The sequence below is a fragment of the Sorex araneus genome, chromosome 2, assembly GCF_027595985.1.
Source record: "Sorex araneus isolate mSorAra2 chromosome 2, mSorAra2.pri, whole genome shotgun sequence".
Classification (NCBI taxonomy): Eukaryota; Metazoa; Chordata; class Mammalia; order Eulipotyphla; family Soricidae; genus Sorex; species Sorex araneus.
Genome location: NC_073303.1, coordinates 379,863,185 through 379,883,522, shown reverse-complemented (window position 1 = coordinate 379,883,522; position 20,338 = coordinate 379,863,185). Strand labels below are relative to the sequence as shown.

The following is a 20,338-nucleotide window of genomic DNA, read 5'->3' as shown; positions in this document are numbered from 1 at the left end:
CCACAGGTGCTGGACGACGGGCGGCGCTGCCCTGCGCCCTGGGTCAGATGGGGCCACGGGCTGTCCCCGCGCCCGCCCCCGCCCCCACGGGGTCCCCCAGGCGGGGAGGATCCGGCCCTGCACCTGCTCCACTGCCCCTCCCACCGCCGCCCCCCGACAACCCGGCCAGCCAGTGTGGACGTGCCTGGACCTGTCACCCCCTGGGCAGTCCCAAGCCTCGCCCAGCCCCGCCGCCCCCTGACTCTGCTCCCCTTTCTGCAGGGAGGAAGAGACAGTCGCTCGGGGTCCCCCATGGCTCGGCGCTGAAGACCGCCTCGCCCCGGCCCGGCCCGCCCCCGCTTGTTAAGCCCCGCCACCATCTAACTGTCCCTGCCTGACCCCCCCCCTGCACGCACCCGGGGGAACCCACCTACTGACACCCTCGCCCCTCAAGACGCGGCCACCCCGCCCCCTAGGTGGCCTCTCCCGGTGGTCCCGCACCCCTGAACCTGCTGGCACCCCGCCCCCGGCTGTGGGGTGCATCCATGAAGATGCCCCGCGGGACCCTGCCCCCCCAGGCCCCCACCCCCAGGCTTTCCCTCGCTTTGGGGCGGCGCAGACGTCACTGAGGGTCTGGTACGTGAGGCGCGGCGGGCGGGCGGCAGACGGGGCGGCGGGGCTGGTGCCGCCCACGCCCAGGCGATGGCGAGCGAGAGGACGAGGAGGCGGCGGCCTGCAGCGGGCACGGGCAGGGCTGGGGCAGCGGGACAGCGGGCCGGGCCTGCCCAGAGCCCAGCCGGGACACGGGGAGCCGCGGTGCCCGGCGGCACTAACCCGCAGAGAGAGTTTCTGAGAGAGTCGTCCCGCCCCGCACCGGGGCCAGGGCACAGGAGAGCTGGTCTAACGCCGCTACACCCCTAACGGACTGACCCTTCTTTCCCGGGCTCTAACCCTCCTAACGCGGCCCGTTCGGGGCTATTCGAACGTCCTGTAATCCGCAGCCTCCAGGAGGAGAGGCTGAGACACCCTGAAGAATATTCCAGAAACAAACCCTCCCGCCCGTTTCTGAGGGGGATGTTGACTGACTGAGTGACCTCCCCGGTGGGGAAACCCCCCACTGCCCGCGGCCGGGGAAGGGCACCATGTCCACGTGGGACCATAATAAACCGTTAATGGCACCACACCGTCTTCTGTGTTGGGCTGTGGGGAGCCACATGGCCATCAGTAACGGCTGGTGCCTGGGAAATGCCGCCGGGCGCTTTTGGAGAGTTCACCAGAACCCCAAGTCCCCCTCCATCTGAGGTGTGTCCCCCCAACCCCAGCTCCCTCTGTCTCCATAGCTGTGGACACCTGCAGTGCTCACTCTGTGGGAGAAGGTGGGAGGGACCCCACCTGGGGCCATGTCAGGCGCTCAGGAACTTTCTAGAAAGGCTGTTAAGCCTGGAGTCCCAAGGGTGGCTGGTGAGGACTCTGAAGCACCAGGTGCCCGGAATGCTTCAGAAGTGGGGCTGAGGGGAAAACGGGACGGAGGGAAGTCAAGAGAAGAGAGCTGACGGGAGAGAACAGGACTGAGGGGAGAAGAGAGCTAAAGGGAGAGAATGGGCCTGAGGAGAGAACGAGGCTGAGGCAATAACTGGGCTGAGCAGAGGATGGAGGTGAGGGGAGAGAATGGGACTGAGGAAACGATTGGGCCTGAGGGGAGAGAATGAGGCTGAGGGGAGAGGGGGATGAGGGAATGGGCTGAGGGGAGAGAATGGGGCTGAGGGAGAACAGGACTGAAGCAAGAACAAGGCTCAGGAGAGAACTGGGATGAGCAGGGAATGGAGCTGAGAGGGAGAGATTGGGGCTGAGGAAGAGAATGAATCTGAGAAGGGGGTTGAGGGGAACTGGGCTGAGGGGAAAAACGGCTCAGGGCAGAGAATGATGCGAGGAAGAACAGGATAGAGGGGAACAGGGCTGTGGGGAGGATGGGGCTGAGGGAGAACAGGGCTGAGGTTTGGAAAACAGGGCTGGGGGAGAGAACAAGGCTGAGATGGGAAACAAAGCTGAGGGGAGAAAACAGGGCTGAAGAAGAACAGGACTGAGGGGAGAATGAGGCTGAGATGAGAACTGGGCTGACGAGAAAATGGGGCCGAAGAGAGAATGGGACTGAGAAGAGAGAACAGGGCTGAGGGGAAAATGGAGTTGGGGGAAGAGAATGGGGCCAAGGGAAGAACAGGAGTGAGGAAGAGAACAGGGCTGAAAGGAGAGAACAGGACTGAGGGGAACTGAGCTAAGAGGAGAAGGCAGCTGAGGGGAGCTGGGCTGAGGGGAGAAGATGGGTCTGAGGGAGAGTAGGGCTGAGGGGAGAAAACGGAGGAGGAGAGAACAAGGCTAAGGTGAGAGCTGAGTGGAAAATGGGGCTGAGGAGAAGGGAGCTGAGGGAAACGGCTGAGGAGGAAACCAGGCTGAGGGGGAAACCGGGCTGAGGGGAGAAGGGGATTGAGGGGAGAGAATGGGACAAGGGAGAACAGAGGTGAGGGGGAACAGAAGCTGAGGGGAGAGGTCAGGGCTGAGTGAGAGAATGGGGCTAAGGACAAAATAGTGCTGAGGAGAGAATGGGGCTGAGGGGAACATGACTGAATGAAGAGTAAGGCTGAGGCAAGAATTGGGCTGAGGAGAGAGAACGAGGCTGAGGAAGATAATGGGGATTGGGGAGAAAACACGCCTCAGGGAACATGGGAGCTAAAGGGAACTGCGTCGAGGGAAACAGGGCTGACGGGAGAATGAGGCTGAGGCAAGAAATGGGCTGAGGAGAGAACAGGACTGAGGAAGAGCATGGGGCTGACAGGACTGAGGGAAATGGGCTGAGGAGGAAAAGAGGCTGAGGTGAGAACTGGGCTGAGCAGAGAATGGGGTGGATGAAAGTGGGACTGAAGAAGACAATGATGCTCAGGAGAGAGAGCAGAGCTGAGAGTTGAAGAGGACTAAGGGAACTGAGGGGGAGAATTTGGCTGAGAGGAGAGAATGTGGCTGAAGGGAAAACAAAATTAAGGGGAGACAGGAGCTGAAGGGAGAGAACAGGGCTGAGAAGTTAGGATGGGGCTGAGGGGGGACAGGACTGAGGCAAGAACAAGCCTGAAGCAAGAACAAGGCTGAGGCAAGTACAAGGCTGAGGTGAGGGCTGAAGTGACAGCACAGCGGGTAGGACGTTTGCCCTGCACACGGCCAACCCGGGTTCGATTCCCAACATCCCATATGGTTCTCTAAGCACCGCCAGGAGTGATTTCTCAGTGCAGAGCCAGGAGTAACCCCTGAGCATCGCTGTGTGACCTAAAAAGAAAAAAAAAAATGCTGACGAGAGAATTGGGCTGAATGGTGGGAATGGGGCCAAGGGGAACTGCGATGAGGGAAGAATGGGACTGAGGGGAGAGAATGGGGATGAGGGAGGAAACAGAGCTGAGGGGAATGAGGCTGTGGGGAGAACGAGGCTGAAGTGAGAGAATGGGGTTGAGGAAGAACAGAGCTGAGGGGAACAGGGCTGAGGTGAGAACATAGCTGAGGCGAGAACTGGGCTGAGCAAGAAATGGAGCTGAGGGGAAGAGAATGGGACTGAAGAAAAGAATGAAACTGAGGGAAGAATGGGGCTGAAGGGAGAGAGAATGGAGGTGAGGGAGGACAGATTTGAAGGGAACAGGACTGAGAAGAGGGCCGAGGGAAGAATAGGACCAAGGAAAAACGGAACTGAGCAGAAAGTCTGAAGAGAGAGAACAGGGCTGAGGGGAGAGACCAGGGCTGAGGGAAGAAAGGAGCTGAGCTAAAGCAAGAACGGGGTTAAGGTGAGAGAATGGGGCTGTGGGGAGAATAGGGCTGAGGAAGAGAACAGAGCTGAGGGGAAGAGAACAGGGCTGAAGGGAGAGGGAGTGGGTGAGGAGAATGAGGCTGAGGTGAAAACTGGGGAGAGAATGGGGCTGAGGAAAGAAAGAAATAAGCTAAGGGGAACTGCACTGAGAGAACAGGCTGAGGGGGGAAACCAGGCTAAGGGGAGAATGGGCTGAGGGGAGAGAATGAGGTTGAAGGGAAAACGCAGTTGAGGGGATAGAAAGGGACAAAGGGGAGAGAATGAGGCTGAAGGAGAATAGGGCTGAGAGGGAAACAAAGCTGAGGGGAGAGAACTGGGCTGAGCGGAGAGAATGGCGCTGAGAGCAAAATAGAGCTGAGGGGAGAACAGGACTGAGGGGAGAAAATGGAGCTGAGAGAGAGGCTGAGGGGAGAGGGGGATGGATGGGGAGAATGAGGCTGAAGCAAGAACTGGGCTGATTAGAGAACGGGGCTGAGGAGAGAGAATGGGGCTGAGGAAGAGAATGGAGTTGAGGAGAACAGGACTGAGGAAAAAAGGGGACTGAGGGAGAGAACAGGACTGAGGCAAGAAGGGGACTGAGGGGAATTGGGCTGAGGGGAGAGAGTGGGTCTGAAGGGAACAGGGCTGAGGAGATAAAGAGGCTGAGGCAAGAGCGAGGCTGAGTGGAGAGCAGGCTGAGGAGAGAATAAGGCTAAAGAAGAGAATGATGTTGAGGGGAGAGAACAAGGCTGAAGGGAGAAGGGAGGGTAAGGGGAGAATGAGGTTGAGGCAAGAACTGGGCTGAGTGGAGAATGGGGCTAAGGAGAGAGAACAGAGCTGAGGAAGAGAATAGGGGCTCAAGTACAAGAATGCTGCTGAAGGGTGAAGAGGACTGAGGAAACTGGGCTGAGGGGAGAATGGGACTGAGGGGAGAGAATGGGGCTGAGGGGATAGAAGGAGGCTGAGGGAGAACAGGGATGAGGGGAGAATGAGGCTGAGGCAATAACTGGGTTGAGTGGAGAATGGCGCTGAGGGGAGATAATGGGGGGAAGGAACCTGGCACAGGGGGTGGAGACAAGCGACCGAGGGTCAAGGGTCGCTTCATCCCGGGAGCCCTGGGGGCAAGGGCACTGACGAGGCCCAGTGCCACAGCTGGGGACGTGCGGGCTGTCGTCAAGCATCAGAACTCCGCCGATGGTGACTGGGCTGGGCGCCGTGACGCAGGAGCTGCAGAGCAGAGTCAGGGGCGCACCTGCCATCTCCCCAGCCAAGACCAGGGGTGCCCCGTCCCTCCTCACTGCCCCAACTCGGGATGCCACTAAGAGGCAGCACCCAGGAGCTGGCCCGCAGCTCCCACGTCCCTCCGATCAGCAGACACAGGCGAGCAACTGTCCACCCAGACACCGGCACGCCGGCCCCCACTCTCACTCAGCAGACAGTTGCACACGCACAGCCAACAGACCCGCCGTGGGCGCAGAGACCCACTTCTGAGATGGAACTGGGTTAGGTAAACAGCATCTACATCTGCACCACCAATTCTCGGGTGGGAGCAGCAGTGCAGCAGGGCTTGCCTGACACACAGCTGACCCAGGGTCCCTTGAGCCTCCCCTGGGTGATCCCTGACCACCACTTGATATGACCCCCAAAATAAAAAGCAACAACAAAAATGAGTTTAAGACAAATCTGAGCCGTGGTCACTTACTGGATCCAGCACGCACCTTGGCAGGCTGCAGAAGTTCTGCCACTAGGGGGCAGCTGCGTGCCCTCCCCTGGGCCCTGCATGTGGACCACACACATGTATACACACACACACACACACACACACACACGCACACACACGCAAAAGCGTGCGCACATCCTTTCCGCTCACAAAGGTTTCTGTCACCCACGGCACAGGCCTGGCTAGCTCGGGGTGTGGGCGAGACCCGGGTACTTCTCAGGAGCCTGACCAGCAGCGCCTGGGTCCGGGCAGAAATGGCCCCGGACAGACGAGTCCAGGCCCGTCAGGAACGGGCACCCGTGTGCACACGCGCTTCACCCTGCCGGGGGATGGGCCCGGGGCCTCGCCTGGCTGGACATGCACAGCCGCTTCCGAGTGGCCTCTCCTTCTGCCCACCACGGCCCACACACAGAGCCCTGCTGGGAGAGGACAGTGTCCCCAGGCCGCAAGGCCCAGGCCCCGGGTCTGACCCCCACTAACGCTGCTGACGGGGACCTGAGCCGACAGCCGGGCGGCAGAGCACAGTGACCAATACTTCAGAGGAAAAAAACTGATCACATGTCCTAACTTCATTTTTTATTTATTGTTATTCCAAAGCAGATTTGCTGTGATATTCTGAAAATACAGTTATCTACCCTCGAAACCCTGGTTATGCAGGAGACTAGACCGTCTTGTCAGAAGACAGGTCAGCCGGCGCTAAGGCCAGAGACGGGCCTGACACCAGCACAGGCCCAGGGAAACTGCGCCTGGATGAACCTGACATTCCTGAGGAATGTTCTCCAAAGAAGCAGCATTGATGAGCAGGAAGAAAATCAAAGGAATCTACTAACGTCCTTTTTTGCCAACTAGCTCTCACAAAACAGATTACTGATTCTTTTATTTCTTTAACCAAAATAAAAATAGGCTTCAGATTCTCTTGGTAAGGCCTTAATTAGCAGGCAGCTCACCGATACAGTTCTCTCGACTCTGCTTTCTGGACGATTAGGAACGGAACCCTTGGAGACTCCTGAGGTGGCATTTAATGAGGAAAACCAAAATAAATTAACTTGCAAGAACAAAAATTTTTAAATCCGATAATTTCAACTTTGGGGATATTTGTTCATCAAAATTAACATTTCCAAAATATTTAAATATAAAATTGTAAAAAAAAAAGTGCATTTTTAAAAGTAGAACCTTTAAAACTCTGGCACAATCACAATTGTTCTGAATAGACTGAGGACAGCCAGGTACACACAATGACATTCAAGAAAAAACTCAGGACATAAGAGTAAATCCAATATCACAAGAATCAGTCAAATAAGGCTTTTTTCCCCCTTAAAAAATATGCAATACACAAAGCAGTTTGATAAAAAGTAATATTATTTAACAGTTTTCTGACTTAAATATTTTCACATAACAAAAGGGTTTATATCACCATCAATATTACTTATATATACAGATGCCAAAAGTGAACAACAAAAAAAATCAAAAGATGCCCTTTCAAAAAAATAATGGTGAAAAGTCTTTCTTCAGAATGTACAAAGTCCATACAACATTTATAATAAACTACTCTCTTCGGAAACCAGGGAGGCAATGAGAGAAAATAAAGGCAATTATTCTTCAGGAAAACAAAACCCTAGCCCACAGAGCATCCCGCTCGTCTCCATGACAACGCAGGGGGCCGTGTCCCCACGCCCGAGCCCAATACTGACTGGAGTGCTCGCGGAGGAGCAGCCGGAGGTGCCTCCCGGGGCGAGTGCTGTATTTACAAACGCGGCTCAGCCCGCGGGGCCGCGCTGCGTCTATGTACACAGGTATTTCTAGAGAGAACATAAATAACGGCCAAGGAGAGGTTCCCGTCGAGTCCAGAACGTTCCATCTTTGGAATGCTGTGGGGGGACGTGCCCTCGGCCCCGGCACGGGCTGGGATTTGGTTTGCGACAGGTTTAATGTGGCACCATTGATGATACGAAGGAATTCCCTGAAATAAAAAGTCCATCTGCTGATGCACGGAGACAGCGGGGCACTCGCGAGGCCTCTTCGCTCAGACTCTGCAGCGCCCCTGGGGCGGGCGGGCTGGCAGGGCCAGGCCACTGCCTTCGGGCCTGCAGCGTATGGCTTGTGCTTTCTGCGGCCCGTCACGGAGCAGGTGTGGCGTCGCCGTGAGGAACACGCAACCCTCATTCCCGCGTCAGGTCTGCTCCATCCCCAAGTCCACACCCGGACACTGCCTTTTGGTTCTCGTGGCCACTAGCTGTGGTGGACAGAAGGTGGCCCAGCCACCTCCCAGGGTGCCAGCTCGGGCAGCGTGCGGAGTCCCGTGCCTACTGACTTTAGTGTGCCCAGGGACGGCTGCCCGGCTGGCCCGTGGGTTCCACCTGCTCTCGTGAGCTCTGCTTCTCAGAGCGGAGAGCATGAAGAAAACGCTGCGTTTCCCACGTCAGCTCCCCTCTTGCTGAAACAAGGAAATCACACTACACTGATAGCAGGGTCCAGTCAACTGGCCGTGGAGGATGCGGGCAGCAGCGCCGCCCGTGGGAGTACCTGAGTTCAGTGATTTGTGGACAAACGACACCACGTGTTCACATTTCCCAGTTTCTTTCCTAGAAGTCTCTGAAAGACAATGATTCTAGATAACGGATAGGAAGCAACTACCGCGGGAACGTTTTCAACACCTGAAGCCTCGGTGGGGGCCCCACGGGCCTCGCTCTTCACGCCCAGCACCTGCAGCGTCCTGGTGGTGTCCACTGGCGTCAGAACACGTCGGCCAGCGCCTGCCACTCACTGGCCGACTCCTGCACCACCTCCTCCAGGTGGAGGGTCCGGCTCAGCTCCTCCCCCGCCTGCTCCTGCGGGCCGGCAGCTGCCTGCAAGGGGCCTGCAGCAGGAGACCGTGACAGCGTCAGCATGCACTGGGGCCGCCCCCGCCTGCACGTTCAGCACCAAGTGCCCGCCCCGCCCCCGCCATAGCTGAGCACGTCCCACCTGCCCCACCGACCCCATCACCCCAGCCGCACCCCCGCGTGGCCGCATGCCCCATCCACCCAGCTGCTCACCTGCGTAGCTGTGCGCACGCCGCATGTGCAGCTTCATGTTGCTCTTCTGCGTGAAGCCCATGGCGCAGTAGGCGCACTTGTAGGGCCGCTCCCCCGTGTGCTTCTTCATGTGCACCTGCAGCGCGCTCTTCTGGTTGAAGGCCTTCTCACACAGGGCGCAGCGGAACGGCCGCTCGCCTACGGGCACACACACCGCACGCCCCGGGCAGCATGCTGGCCGCCCAAGCTGTGCCCGCGGAAAGGACTCGGGCCGCCCAGGCTGTGCCCGTGGGAAGGACTTGAGCCGCCCAGGCTGTGCCCGCGGGAAGGACTTGGGCCGCCCAGGCTGTGCCCGTGGGAAGGACTCGGAGTGCCCAGGCTGTGCCCGCGGGAAGGACTCGGGCTGCCCAGGCTGTGCCCGCAGGAAGGACTCGGGCTGCCCAGGCTGTGCCCGCGGGAAGGACTCGGAGTGCCCAGGCTGTGCCCGCGGGAAGGACTCGGGCTGCGCAGGCTGTGCCCACGGGAAGGACTCGGGCCGCCCAGGCTGTGCCCGCGGGAAGGACTCGGGCTGCGCAGGCTGTGCCCACGGGAAGGACTCGGAGTGCCCAGGCTGTGCCCGCGGGAAGGACTCGGAGTGCCCAGGCTGTGCCCGCGGGAAGGACTCGGGCCACCCAGGCTGCGTGAAGGGCTCCGGGCTGAGTGCCCCACAGGCTGAGCATGTGCCTAGACAGGCGGCCCCCAGACACTGTGTGGCGGCAGTCCCAGGCCCTCGGCCTCACCTGTGTGGATGCGGCTGTGGCGCTCCAGCTGGCTGGGCTTGGCAAAGGCCTTCTCGCACGTGTCACACTTGAACACTCGTGGCTTCTGCGAGCTGAGGGAGGGGCCCGCCTGGTGCGTCTGCATGTGCTCCTGCGAGGATCGAGGAAGCGCTGGGGCTGCCGGAGCCAGCAGGCCGCAGGTCCCTCCCTCCCTAGGTGGAGGATGTCCCTGTCCCCGATGCAGGGGCCAAGGGACTGGGGATGACCCCCCGGGACCCTGAATGCACCGGGGCAGGAGCTCACCGCGGGCCGGCAGCCAGCTGCCCCGTGTCCACGAGGGCCCGTGTGCGTCTCTCACGCTGCCCTCCGACAGCCCCCGCGGGCACCGGCACAGGGCCTGCCCACTCATGGTGCCTTTCATTACTTCCTAGCACGATTCAAGCCTCTAAATCCCAAACCTGTTTTGGTGAGGACCACGGCCAGCAGCAGGGTTGGGGCTCACTCTTGGCTCAGTGCTCAGGGGGCCATACGTAGTACCGGGGGCTTGGGCCCGAATCCCAAACACAACACCAGCCGGGCTGTCTGTGAGACATGACCCCCGAGCCGCCCTCGGGCCTGTGGCCTCCTGGCCCCGCCATGCCCCCCAGAGCACCTCTTCGGAGTGGGCTGTGACAGTCGGGGGGACGGGGAGCAGCCCCCCAGCCGCACAACCACGCCCACCGCAACGGCTGCAGAGGCGGGAAGCGTGAGGCGATGGACTGGGCACTGAGGTCCCCGTGGGCGGGCGGCGGAGGTCGTACCTTGAGGTGCGTGGCACGCTTGAAGGCCTTGCGGCAGAGCGTGCAGACGTGGATGCGCTCCCGCCCGTGCGCCTCCCGGCTGTGCTGCAGCAGCAGGGCGGCCGACGGGAAGCTGCGCCCGCACTCGGTGCACGGCTGCAGCCGGCCCTCCTTCTCGGCGGACCCGCCCGGGCCCAGGCTGGTGGCCACGTCGGCGACCTGTGAGGGGCACAAGGCGGGGGCTGAGCCCTGAGACTGCGACGGCAGCCCCCCGGACAGGGCCGCCCCGGGTACCTGGTAGGCGATCTCCTCGCACGTGGCGGACGACGGCTGTGAGGTGTGACTCACCAGGATGACCTGGGAGGAGCCCGCGGCGCCGTGGCCAGAGAGCGCAGGGTCCGTGAGTAAGGCTGGGAGCTGCTGGCCCTGGCAGAGACCACGCGTGTGGGGGGGCAGCCTCGAGGCCAGCAACACGCGCTGCTCTGTGGCGGTGCCTCATGCCGCGCCCGGCCCCAGTACGGGGTGTCACCCCCTTCCGGCCCACGCCCAGCCCCAGTGAGCAGCAGAAGCAGAGCGAGGCCAGGAAGGAAGGGGCCCAGGAGGGTCAGGGCGTCCTTCGAAAGGGGGCTCAGCGGCCACGCCAGGGCACCCGGACCCGCACCCCCGCACACGGTGCCTGGCCACTCCCGCCCCCTAACGAGCTCCCCGCAGCTCAAGGGCGGGGGAGGGGAGCGTCACTGCCAGGACAGAACAAGTGCACGGCCAAGGGCATGTCCCTGTGCAGAGACACCCGGGAGGCCTGCCCTGGCCTGGCGGCCACTACCCAACACTGGCCTCCCCCGGCAGCACTGGGCTTCTGCTCCTCCTCCCTGTGCTCAGCAGCAGAAACGTGCAGAAAGGGACCATCCAGATGACAGGCATGAGGATGGGGATGACGGGGTCTCCGGAGCCCTGCACAGGGCCTGCACCCACCTGAGAGGCGAGGTTGAGCGTGACCGTGTCCAGCGCGCCGGAGAGCAGGCCCTGAGTGTCAGCCAGGGTCAGCGTGAGGCTGGCGTCTCCGCCCACGCCCGAGGACATGAGCAGGCTCTGCGCGGGCACAGCGGACGGGGACAGCGGGGTGGCTGGTGGGAGGCTCCCGGAGGCGGCGTTCAGCTCTGGGAAACGGGCGAGAGCCAGCTCAGGGGGCCACGCCCTGCCCCGGCCAGCAGGGAACTGTCCTCCCAAGCCAGGCTCCACCGGCCAGTCAGCCCCTTCCCGGGAAACAGGGACAGGGGAACACAGCTCCCAGCCCACTTGAGGCCGAGCTCAGACGGTGATTTTCAGAACCACGTCCTGCCGGAACCATCTGGGACCACCCCAGACCAGCTGGGACCCGGCCAGGACCCCAAATGGGACCAGCTGGGACCACGCCAGGACCCAGCCGAGACGCCACCGGGACCCCATGCACCTCAGGAGGCCATCAGCAAATCGCAGAGACAGGGAAGAAGCCCCAGATCAGAGCCTGCCACCCCCGCGCCCTGCGCCCGCAGACCACCCGACACCCAGACCACCTTCCACCGCTCTGCCCCGGGCCGGTCCTTGCACTGCCCGGAATGACCGCTCTGCCTCCCCTCCCGGGCACACGGCCGATGCTGGGGAGAGGCAGAAGCATCCAGAGCACATGCGATTCCTCAGCAGGGACCAGCCCGGGGAAAGCAGACACGAGATCACGAGGAAAGACGCCGGCCGCCACGAACTAACCAGAGATGGTCAGGGTGATTTCCTGAGGAGAGCCCGAGGAGGACACGGTGGGGGGCCCGGCAGCCTGCGCCAGCACCTGGCTCAAGCTGGAGTTATTGATGGTCAGGGTGATCTCGTGGGGGCCGCCGGAGGTGGACACCAGGCCTTGGGAGGTCATCACCTGAGACAGGTCTTGGGTCCCTGGTCAGCGTGACAAGAGGAGAGTCGTGCTGTTTGAGAGCGGCCGGGGGCCGGCCTGGTGCGCTCACTGAGAGAAGCCCCGGGGGAGCCCAAGGCAACGCGGCCCTCCTGTCCCTGAGGAAAGGCTAGGCCCGAGGACAAGGCCGTGCGGGTGGCCTCAGGCGGAGAGCCGAGCCTCTGGGGTGTGGCGGGTGTTTGCTTGCTGGCCACACCAGCGCAGCGCAGGGCTGACCCCAGCTCTGCACTCAGGCAGCGCTCCTGGCGGTGCTCGGGTCCAAAAGGGATGCCGGGACTGGCCCCGGGTCAGCTGCGGGCGAGGCCAGCGCCCTCCCGGCGGGCCCTGGCCCCGGTGCTGCCAGCCGGCGTGGTGAGTTCTTACCGGTGCTGCCGGCAGCCAGCACACAGTCCTGCTCGGACAACGGCCCGATGGTCAGGTTGGCAGCCGTGACGGTGGGCTGGAGGGACAGGCCTGAGATGGGCTGCAGGACCACGCTGGCCGGGACGGTGCTGTCCGGGGTCTGCAGGGAGCCGCCACTGGGGGGCGCCGCGCTGGAGTCCCCGGACAGCTGCTGGGCCAGCAAGTTGCTCTGCTGTAGCGTCTGCTGCAGAACACTCGGGTCAATCTGGAAGCAGAGGACACGGGTGTTGGGGAGGCAGGGCAGGCCCGCGGCAGAGTCGGGTGGGGCGGGGTCCGCGCGGGCAGCGCACCTGCAACGTGATGTTATTGATGCTGGAGGCGTCGATCCCGGAGATCTGGACGTTGGGCCCCACCAGGTTGGCGGCCAGCTGCAGCTGGATGCCCTCCAGGGTGGCCAGGCTGCCGTCCGTGAGGGACACGGTCCAGTCGCCGCTGGCTACAGGGAGGAGAGCGAGCGACGGCTGGTGATCATGACGTCTCTCGGCAGGCAGGGGGCCCCACAGCTGCCCCCGGGACCCTGGTCGCAGCCTCCAGGGCAATGCAGGGCGCTGTGCCCTGTCTGCGTACAGGAGGCAGGCGGGTGGGCCGGAGCACAGGTCAGGCACCACGGACGCCCCCTAAGCCCAGCCAGGAGGGACCACTGAGCACAGAGCCAAGACTCCGCCGAGCACTGCCAGGTGTGGAGGAAGCCAGACTTCCCGTGGGGCGCAGGGAGTGAGGCACTAAGCCGTGCCACACAGGCCCCACCACCCGGCCGCCCGGCAGGGGAAGACAGGGCCTGTGGGCTCCAGGGCCACCAGCCAGAGGCCACGACTGCTCTGCCCACTTCAGGGTCCAGCGGCCAGTGCGTCTGGGCTGTGAGTGCCAGGGAAACAACGGGCACGGAAGAACCCGAACAGCTGAGACGGGCAGTTGGGTGGTCTCTGGGGCCCCACAGGCCCCCGGACTGTCACTCCACAGGGAGTGCCCGCTGGTGCCGGCTGCACGTGGCCTTACCTGACATGGACGCGGGGAGGATGGCCTGGCCCACCAGCCCCGGCTGGAGCAGACTCTGGTCCAGCTGCCCCGTGAGGACCGAGTTGTTCATGATGAGGACGCTGGAGTCGGCGGGGGAAGGGCTGAGGAGGCTCCCGGGCGGCAGCCCCTCGGGGGAGCCCCGGGCCACGGGCTTGCGGGCCTTCTTGGGGTCCCCCTTGTAGTGCAGCTGCATGTGGGTCTTGCGGCGGCCGGATGTGCGGAAGCGCAGCTCACAGTGCGGGCACTTGAAGGGCTTGGCGCCCGTGTGCAGCCGCATGTGCACCTTCAGGCTGCCCTTGGTGGAGAAGGCGTTGGAGCACACGTGGCAGCTGAACAGCTTCTGGCCTACGGGGCGGCGAGCAGAGACGGTGGCCGGGGCCCACCGAAACCCACCACGGGGAGTCCCGGGACCCCGGAGGCGACAGCTGCGGGGCTCAGCGTCTCCAGCCAGCGCCCCCCCCCAGCCCGTCTACACTGCAGGCCAGGGCTCTCCGGCCTGCCTACACGCTGCCCGGCCTGTCTGGCCACACTGCAGACATACAGGTGACGCGGGGCGGCAGGCCGGTGGTGTGTGGGAGCCCTGGGGGAGGGCGCGAGGGGTGGCTGACACCTGCCGCTGCCCCCGCCTGGCTCAGTCCCCGCACCCACATCCCGAGGGACTCCTCCCACGTGCCAAGTCAGTGCTCCCGCCTGCCTCCCGGCTCCTCAGGATCCCGAGCCATGCCAGGCGCAGAGGATGGGCGGGGAGGGGCCCCACCCACCTGTGTGCGTCTTCACGTGGCAATCCAGCGTGGACTTGACCGTGAAGCTCTTCCCGCACTCGTCGCACTTGTACGGCTTCTCCCCGGTGTGGATCCGGACGTGCCTGGTCAGAGAGCAGCGCGTGAGTGCCCTCTCTGCCCCGTCAGAGGACTCTGGGCCCTAAGTGGCAACGAGCCACGTGGACAGAAACATTACGCGGCCTCTGCACTGGACAAAATTCGTGAGATAAAAACGTTACGCCGAACTCGCCACAGACACATCACAGACACCCCAGTGACAACCCCAGGCCCGCGAGACAAACGGAAACAAAGCTGGCTGGGGCGCCTGTCAGAAGGAAGGGAGAACTGCAGGGCCCCCAGCAGGCCAGGGCCGGCTCAGGGCGGTGAGAACAGGTCTGCCGGCTCAAGCCACGTCCCACCGTCTGGACTGTCCACAGGCGGAACTCGCTCTCGGCCCGCTGCACCCCAAGTGTTCCCAGGCTTCCGCTGCCCGAGCCCACGCGTGGTCTCTGCAGCCTTCTGGGCCGAGAGCTGTGAGCACGGGCCACGGATCAGACGGAGAACTGGACCAGCCCACTCCCTGCCCCCCGCCCCAGTCACCGACGGGCACAGCCTCCAGGAGAAGCAAGTCTCGGGCCAAACATGGGGAGCACAGGAGGAAGCCGCGTGGGCCCGAGGCCGGGCCGGGCCGGGCAGGAGCCGCAGCGAGTGGGCGTGGCCGTGGCTTCACCCAGGCCCGGACGCGCAGTGCAGCGGCGACTCACCTGACGAGGTCGCTGGGCTTCTTGAAGCTCTTGGGGCAGTAGGAGCAGCAGTTGGCGTACTTGGGCTCGGCCTCCAGCTCGGCCTGCCTGTCCTTCATCTCGCTGATGCGGTCCTTCTCGGCCGCCGACTGCACGAGCACCTGCTCCGACACCGTGGCGCTCTCCTGCGGCCGGATCCTGGCCAGCTGCGCCGTCTCCTCCTCCGTGAACGTGATGACCTCGGGCCGCGCCTTCCTCAGAGCGCCTCTGTCCGAGCTCTCCTCCTCCTCCTCCAGGCACATGTCTGAGTGAACAACGAGGGAACCCCAAAACTAAAAACCAAGTTCCTGAAAAAACGAGATAGTGCGTCTCAACGACGACAGGAAACAGCTGAGCTGCTACAGGAGGCGAGAGGTCTCTGTTCCACCAAGACGCAGGCTGGAGGGCGGGACCAGCAGGGGGGAAGCCACACTGGTCCACCGGAGCAATGCCCATGGCCGGGCAGCACACGAGGGACCAGGTCACGAGAACACAGCGCCATAAGGGAGCCACCGTGCGGCTGCAGCCAGCGGCTCACGGCAAGGAGGGGAAGGTAGGGTGTGGGGTGGGGGCTTCGCAGCCGAGTGTGTGCATGTCGGGGACTATGACAGGCGACCCTCAGGTGCCAACGGAGAGGGAAACAGTTTAGCTGGTTTCAGCTGAAGGCACAGATGGCTCAGACTGACAAAGGTCAAGGGGAATGGCGAGGCCACGGACGGTGGCTGAGCCCGAATCAGTGAAGTCTCACACTAGCTGCGTGGTCTTGCTTAGAATAAACGGGGAAGGGAGAGGAGAGACAGGCGGGAGGAGAAAGAGAAGAGGGTGGGAGAGAGGAGGCAGGTGGCCACGGAGGACGGGCCCAGGAAGGAACTCAGAAAGAAAACATGCCGAATGAACCCGAGTTGATGTGAACAAAACCTACAAAGACGTGGGACGGCGGGAAGTGAGTGGTGGAAATGCGGGTGGTTGTGCTCTGAGCTTTGAAGTGACCAAGAACACAACAGGCAGAGCAAAAATCACGAGGGGAAGAACAGTGACAGCAGAAGCAGCGCAACAAGGGGGCAGCAAGACGGTCAGCCAGGATCCAGGAGAAACCAGGAAACAAGAACCAGGAGACAGTGAGCGACTGGGGGTGGGGGGGAAGGAGGGAGAGAGAGGGAGGGAAGGAAGGAGAGAGAGGGAGGGAGGGAAGGAGAAAAAGGAGGGAGGGAGAGGGAGGGAGAGGGAGAAAGGGAAGGAGGGAGAGAGGGAGGGAGGGAAGGAGGGAGAGAGGGAAACGGAGAGAGGGAGGGAGGGAAGGAGAGAGAGGGAGGGAGGGAAAGGGAAAGAGGGAGAGGGGGAGGGAGGGAAAGGGGGAGAGGGAAGGAGGGAGGGAGGGAAGGAGGGAGAGAGGGAGAGACAGCGAGAGACAGAGACGAGACGCAGAGAACAGACAGGAGGGGAGAGCGAGAGGCAGGCACAGGGAGCCAGGGTGGGAGCGAGGAGGGGACACTGGTGGAGGAGGTGACTGTACATAGAAACCCAGGCCCCATCACGGCTTTAAAAACGAGCCTGCGGAGCTGGGGCAGCTGGCGGAGGGACCCTGACACCGGGGCGGGTCTGCAGCTGAACAGCGACACTCGGAACTCCCTGATTATCCGTCTACAGGAGTGGGGAGTCAGGCCCGGGAGACGGGGGGCTGGGGGCTCCTCAGAGCTGCTGCAGACAGAGCCCAGGCCCAGCCCGGCTGGGGACAACTCAAAGGACGGGGCGTGCCTGCACCGTGACCTCACACACGGGTCTGCCGGAAGCCAAGAGCACAGGCGCCGAGCACTGCTGCTGGGAGGAGTGAGCTCCAGGCATAGTGCCCACTGGGGACCCCTCACACTGCCTGAGACCAAGGGCAGAGGGAAAGCGGCCCCTCGGGCAGGGAAGTGGGGCCCGAGGACGGTGACCGCAGTTGAATGGCCACTGAGGGTCCCTGTCAGGAGAGGTAAGGCCAGTGGCCTGACTGAACCTGCGCCTAGAGCAGCCCTCGGCGGGGGCCATGGAGGGTCCCGCTGCGTGGAGCTCAGTCTCACTATGGCTCCACCTTGCACCTCGTGTGTGAGCATGTGTGTGTGCGAGTGTGCATGTGTGTGTGCAACTGTGTGCATGTGAATGCATATGAGCTTTGTATGCGAGTGTGCATGTGTGCGACTGCGTGTGCGTGTGTGTGACTATGTGTGCGAGTGTGTAAGCATGTGTGCGACTGTGTGTGTGTGTGTGCATGTGAGTGCATATGAGCTTCGTATGCGAGTGTGCATGTGTGCGACTGCGTGTGCGTGTGTGTGACTATGTGTGCGAGTGTGTAAGCATGTGTGCGACTATGTGTGTGTGAGTGTGCATGTGAGTGCATATGAGCTTCGTATGCGAGTGTGCATGTGTGCGACTGCGTGTGCGTGTGTGTGACTGTGCAAGTGTGTGAGCATGTGTGCGACTCTGTGTGTGTTTGTGTGTGTGTGTGTGTGTGTGCGCGAGTGTTGGGGGGGCCATGCTGATCTCGTGGGGGCAGGCCGAGGGCCCGCCGTCCTCTCCTGCCCCCTGAACTCCTGGCCACCTACTGCGCGGGAGCAGGACCCAGCCATCCCCGGAGGCCGGGCGTGGCCGCCAGCACTGTACCTCCTGCTTCGGCCTCTCCCGTGGCCGCCGCTGCCGCAGGGGTGGCCTGGTGCCGCTTCATGTGCTTCTTGCAGTGGACGGTGGTGCGGAAGCCCTGCTCGCAGAAGGGGCACTTGTAGGGCTTCATGCTCATGTGCGTGGCCATGTGCCGCGTGAGGCTGCCGTTGGTGGTGAAGGACGCGTCACAGACGCTGCAGCTGAACGCCTTCACGCCTGCGACAAGGGGACGGCCCTCAGCCCTGCGGCCCCGGGCCCAGCCACGCCCTCTCCTGCCCTCCCTCCTCCCTGAGGCCTGGGCCCCCGGACGCCCGTGCGACTCCCGCTAGGCCACCCCACAAAGCCTGAGAGAGGAGAAGCCCCTGGGAGCCGACCTCTGAGGCAGAGCCGGGAGCCACAGGAGCTGGGCGCTGCACACTTGCCCTCGGCCCTCCTACATGGAGACAGTGCTCCCGAGCACCAACAGGGACCAGGCAACGAGGCGGATGTGAGAGGCACTTATACCTTTACCGTGTTTATGGGGGGTGGGGCACCCAGCAATGCCCAGGGGTTACTCCTGGCAGGCCTGGGGGACCATACGGGGCTCCGGGAACCAAACCCAGGTCTGGCACGTGTAAGCACGCACCCCGCCCGTGTCTCCAGCCCCTCTCCCTTGACTTCCTGAGAGTGCCAGGTGGACATGCGGACAGAACCGGGTAGGCTGACACGACAAACACACGCCACCGAGAGCAGCCTGGGCCGAGCACCCTCAGAGCAGGGCACGTACGGGAAGCCCTTGCCGATCCCACGGTGAGAATACAAATAACCCACAGCAGGGGCTGCGTCCGACGGACACCTCAGCCGGGGACAGCGGAAGACCCGAGAGCAGCTGTGTGTGTGTGTGTGTGGGGGGGGGGGGCGCCAAGTACCCCCGGCGCAATCTCAGAGCAGAGCTAGGAGGGAGGGGCCACAACTACTGTTGGGTGTGACAAGGAGACAAAACAGACAGAACGTGAGAAAGTGCCGAGCAGCATCGTCACAGAGACGAGCCAGCTGTGGGCCGGGCCAGGACCCGCGGCAGCGGGGCGGAGTCCCGGCCAGGGCAGACCGAGGTGACACGGACAGAACTCCTGGGCCCCACGTGGAGGGAGGGAGAAGCGCTCGGGGCCGCGGGGGGGGGCCCGGGACACAGGAAGGGGGCGCGGGCCCCTGGCTGCGGGGGCTCTGGGCAGGAGACACGCACCCGTGTGTGTCTTCTCATGGGACTTGAGGACGCCGGAGGAGACGAAGCCGCGGCCGCAGAGCCTGCACCTGTAGGGCTTCTCCCCGGTGTGGGAGCGCACGTGCTGCTTCAGGTGGCTGGACTTCTTGAAGCCCTTGCTGCAGTAGTCGCACCTGCCCACAGGAGACACGGCGTGGCCCGGGGGTCGCGGCCCTGCTGCCCGGTCCCTGCTGTCCCGTCCCGAGAGGACAGCGTGGAGGGCACCGCTGAGCTTCCCCGGCTCCGGGTCCGAGCGCGCCACACAGCTGCTCCCAGGGCTCTCCGAGGTGCGAGTGCAGCGCTGACCCGACCCGCAGGGCCGGGGAGCTCGGGGCCACACCCCCGTGGGGCTCTTCAGTGGCTCAATTCCCAGCACTGCGTAGGACCCGAGCCCCACCCTGGTCCCAGAGCACAGAGCCGGGAGCAAGCCCTGAGCACTGCCGAGTGTTGGCCCAACACCTCCCCAAGAGGGGGGAAAATACACTTTCAAAGTTTCTCTTAAGCATCACGTCAAAAAAGAAGCGTCAGAAAGCTTCTTCCACGGCAGTTCCCCATTGCCCGCCGTCAAGTTCTCATCCGTGATAGGAAGTTTGTGGGGGTCCCGTGCGCTGCGCCCCCAAGCCTCCTCTCTGTGTGATGCCGCCCGCCTGCCGGACGCAAACCCAGCCTCCAGTCCCTCCGAGAGCGAGCCAGTGCCCGGACACACGGTGCCAGTGAGGCCAGGGCCAGCATCCCGCCCGTCTTCCCATGAAGGGAGCCTGCGAGACCCACCCAGTGCCTCTCCCACGACACTGCGCCTGGGACTGGCACTGAAGGCCCCTCCAGCTGCCCACAGAACCTGACGTGCAGGCACACGCAGGGCGCCCAGACAGACATGTGCCAGCCTGTCCTGGGCAAGAGCACTCGTGGCGGGGGCAGGACAGGAGCCACTGCGGCAGGTCCCACTGGGCGTGGGGGGGTGTCTCCACGCTGGAGCCCCCATCTGCAGGGCAGGGCAGGCAGGTGGGGGGCCGTGCTTCCTGAGCCCTCACGCAGGGTCCCACCTGTAGGAGCGCCGGCTCTGGTCCTCACTGGCCTCCAGGAAGTGGGCGCGTGGGGCCTGCAAGTCCAAGTCCTCCTGGGAGGACTCCTGGATCAGGTGCGGCGTCTGGAAGGGAACGAGCACGGAGCAGAGCCCTGAGCGTGGACAGGCCGGCACAGACAGCCCGAGCACAGCTGACTCGCCCACAGGCCTTTCCCCACTCCAGGCGCCCCGCGGCCTTCCAGGAGTCGTCTTAGGGGGCGTGAACTGTGCGTCCACACTAAGAGTGGACACAGGCCTCCTCCCTAGGAGTGGACGTCTCTGCACTTGCCCCGACCACAGCGGAGAGGACGCCTCCCACGCCGGGGCCACGGACCCAACCTCACCGGCACAGCAAGAAAGGGGTGAAGAGGTGGCCCGGGGTCTGGGCGCACGCCCCACACACCCAGGCTCACTGGTGGGGACCAGC

The 20,338-nt window shown here is 63.1% G+C and overlaps 2 protein-coding genes across 11 annotated transcripts in view; one reads left to right on the top strand and one right to left on the bottom strand.

Annotated features, from left to right (window-relative positions):
• The window catches only part of MBP (myelin basic protein), a 38,210-nt gene extending 37,053 nt beyond the window's left edge, over positions 1–1,157 (top strand). For all 5 annotated transcript variants that reach the window (XM_055128501.1, XM_055128500.1, XM_055128499.1 and 2 more), the window contains one exon: positions 262–1,157. In XM_055128501.1, the coding sequence (XP_054984476.1) occupies positions 262–306 (45 nt within the window). In that variant the 3' untranslated portion in view covers positions 307–1,157. The remainder of the gene's footprint in view (positions 1–261) is intronic.
• A 3,716-nt stretch (positions 1,158–4,873) lies between these two features.
• Positions 4,874–20,338, bottom strand: part of ZNF236 (zinc finger protein 236) — a 47,640-nt gene continuing 32,175 nt past the window's right edge. For 5 of the 6 annotated variants that reach the window (XM_055128495.1, XM_055128493.1, XM_055128490.1 and 2 more), the window contains 15 exons: positions 19,892–19,995; positions 18,831–18,982; positions 17,612–17,824; positions 14,954–15,236; positions 14,190–14,293; positions 13,408–13,773; positions 12,702–12,847; positions 12,373–12,616; positions 11,814–11,993; positions 11,043–11,227; positions 10,365–10,496; positions 10,092–10,289; positions 9,313–9,442; positions 8,555–8,731; positions 4,874–8,376 (listed from right to left, as the gene is read on the bottom strand). In XM_055128495.1, the coding sequence (XP_054984470.1) occupies positions 8,252–8,376; positions 8,555–8,731; positions 9,313–9,442; positions 10,092–10,289; positions 10,365–10,496; positions 11,043–11,227; positions 11,814–11,993; positions 12,373–12,616; positions 12,702–12,847; positions 13,408–13,773; positions 14,190–14,293; positions 14,954–15,236; positions 17,612–17,824; positions 18,831–18,982; positions 19,892–19,995 (2,739 nt within the window). In that variant the 3' untranslated portion in view covers positions 4,874–8,251. The remainder of the gene's footprint in view (positions 8,377–8,554; positions 8,732–9,312; positions 9,443–10,091; positions 10,290–10,364; positions 10,497–11,042; positions 11,228–11,813; positions 11,994–12,372; positions 12,617–12,701; positions 12,848–13,407; positions 13,774–14,189; positions 14,294–14,953; positions 15,237–17,611; positions 17,825–18,830; positions 18,983–19,891; positions 19,996–20,338) is intronic. The other variant, XM_055128491.1, reaches the window with a different exon arrangement.